This window comes from Manacus vitellinus, unplaced genomic scaffold (genome assembly GCF_001715985.3).
Source record: "Manacus vitellinus isolate BGI_N305 unplaced genomic scaffold, ASM171598v3 scaffold_65_pilon, whole genome shotgun sequence".
NCBI lineage: Eukaryota > Metazoa > Chordata > Aves > Passeriformes > Pipridae > Manacus > Manacus vitellinus.
The window spans coordinates 40,055-42,495 of NW_021940724.1; the positions used below are offsets into that span (position 1 = coordinate 40,055).

Below are 2,441 nucleotides of genomic sequence, written 5' to 3' on the forward strand. Positions count from 1 at the left end.
CCCCTTCCCAAACATCCCTGTGGGAATTTCTTCTGGGAAGAACCACCTCTCTTGCTCTGGGTGACACACCCAGACCTTCCCACAGGGAATTCCTGCTCCTCCAAACATCCTCCGGGACGCTGGAGCTGCTCCCAGTCCCTGAGGGTGGTCCCATTCCCGGATGGAAGTCCCGTTGGAATTGGATGGGACACCCCTGAGGGTTCTCCAGCAGGATCCAGAGCAGCTCCAGGAGCAGCTGGATCAGAGGGACAGGCCTGGAGCACAAGGAAAACAATTTTCCCTTCTCCCATCTCTTGGGGAAAAAAAAAGACCAACATGGAATGATCTCCAACAACTTCAGCATCCAAATCCGGTCTTTTCTTTCCCTTGTGTGGGAATTTCTCCCCCTTTTTTTGCCTCAGGGCTGGAAAACCTGGAAAAAAACCCCCCCACTGGGGTAATAAATATTCCCTGGAAAGAGATCTGGGGAGAACTCGGAGCTTGGAAAAGCGATTCCATCGTCTCCTCGTCCTGCTCCCAGGATCCACAGGAGAAAATGGGAATTTAAAGTTTCCCAGTGGTTTGTTTTTCCTGATTAATAACTGGATTACTTTCCCAACAACCCAAAAAAAGGTGGAATTTTTGCACTCTCGTGTCACCCTGGAGGATTTTCCGGGGAAGGATTTTCCAGGAAGCTCCTTTGAGGAGGAGCTGGGAACACCAAGAAAAAAAAAAGGGTTGGGAATACGAGGAGCGGAGCGAGGGAGTTGGCTGGAAGGTCATGGGAAAGGCCTGGGGGTTATTCCTGAAATTCTGGGATGCATCCCTCCCGCTCCAGGGAGGTGACTCGAGGTCCGGGATCCCGCTCATAGTTACCCCCACAGCCGGAGCACCTGGAATTCCCGGGTTTCCCTGCAAGGAAAAAGGACATCAGGGGAATGTGGGGCGGCGAAAACTTCCCATTCCTGGTTTTTCCAGCCCCCGTCCTTCCCTTAAAACCGCTCCCAACTCATCCGGGAAGCGCGAGGCGGATCGGAGGAGACGCCGAGCTCGAGGACGTTCCCGGTGGTTTCACCCGCCAAGCTGAGCTTCCAAGAGCTGGGATCCAGCTGGGAAAAAGTCGGGATACCCCCAGCTGAGCTGCTCCCTCTTCCTGTCTCACTCACTTGCTCTCCCTTCTGCCCTGGAGTTCCTGGAATTCCCTGGAAGACACCAAAAATCCCGCCGGATTCAAGAGAGATTCCGCACTTTCGCTCCCGCTTTTGGGAGACCTTCCCAAGAAGAGGGAGAGGAGGAGGATGAAGCTCTTCAGCCTCCAGTTTTCCCACTAATTCCAAGATATTTTTTCCAGACGGGGCTCTTGGCTGAAAATTGGGAATTCCCAAGCCCGGGAAAGCTTTGATTTCCAACTACCAGGAGCGCGGGGGCGGTCCCATCCCAGGGAAAAATCCATCCAGGATGAGGGATCACCTCTCACAGGGCTGGAATTTCCCCGCTGGAAAGCGGAATCCGGGCCTGGAATGTTCGGAGGGAGGCGTTCCCAAATTTCGGTGGGAGACGATTTGCCTCCTAAACCACGTTTGGGGTGAAATTCTGCAGTTCTGGGGGGGTCTCGCAAAAGTGGCATTTATTATTTTATTAAAATATATTTTATTTTATGAAAATATCCCATCTTCCCACTCCATCCCAGGTCTCTGCAGCTGGAATTCCACAGCTCAAGGAATTGCTCAGGTGTAAAATTATCCCCCTTCTTTGCTTTTTTGAGGAGAAAAAAAAAAGGGTCGAGGTCGGGTTGGAAAGGACCAGTTGAAGATCTCCTTGACCTTGGAAAGTCACTTCCAAACCGAGCTATTCCACGATTCCCTGATTCCCACAGCCCCTGACGATGGTTAGGGATAAAAAAATTCCCTTGGCACCCGAAACCAGGGGCAGGAATTCGGGATTTCAGTGCCTACCTTCGGTCCTGGTGCTCCCGGAGGTCCCGTCGGCCCCTGGAAACGACGGGAGAAACAGGGAAAGCTCTGAGTTTAAATCCCAATATTTTCCCTTCTTCTCCACGTTCCCACAGGAGAATCACCACAGGATTCACCCTCCAGGAAAAATCCTGGTGTTGGAGGAGAATTTGGAGACGCTGGAGCCTCCAGGGGGACTTTAAATTCAAATTTTGCCGCGAAATTCCCGACCCACCTGCTCTCCTTCTTCCCCCTTGGAGCCGGCAGCGCCAGGAATTCCCATTCCTGCCATTCCCTGCGAGGCAAGCGCGGAATTCTCAGGAAAAGCCGCTTCCTGAAGTCATCCCAGAGCGTTTTGTCCCCTCCCCAGAATCTGCTTGGGCGCTCTCCCCACGAAACGGGAGGGGAGAAATTCCCCCTGGAAATGTTTGCCATGGGATATCCCGGGGTGAGTATCCCGATCCCTCGGTATCCCGATCCCCTGGTCAGGTATGGGATGAGCACAGAGCA

General features: G+C 53.0%; 1 protein-coding gene across 1 annotated transcript in view; it reads right to left on the reverse strand.

The window, feature by feature from the left end:
- Nucleotides 1-2,441, reverse strand: part of LOC115307890 (collagen alpha-1(VII) chain-like) — a gene marked incomplete at its 3' end in the record, with an annotated part of 91,159 nt that overhangs the window by 40,036 nt on the left and 48,682 nt on the right. Inside the window, exons 21-23 of the mRNA XM_029963943.1 lie at nucleotides 2,167-2,247; nucleotides 1,935-1,970; nucleotides 1,146-1,181 (exon numbers count right to left, since the gene is read on the reverse strand). Of these exons, the coding sequence (XP_029819803.1) occupies nucleotides 1,146-1,181; nucleotides 1,935-1,970; nucleotides 2,167-2,247 (153 nt within the window). The remainder of the gene's footprint in view (nucleotides 1-1,145; nucleotides 1,182-1,934; nucleotides 1,971-2,166; nucleotides 2,248-2,441) is intronic.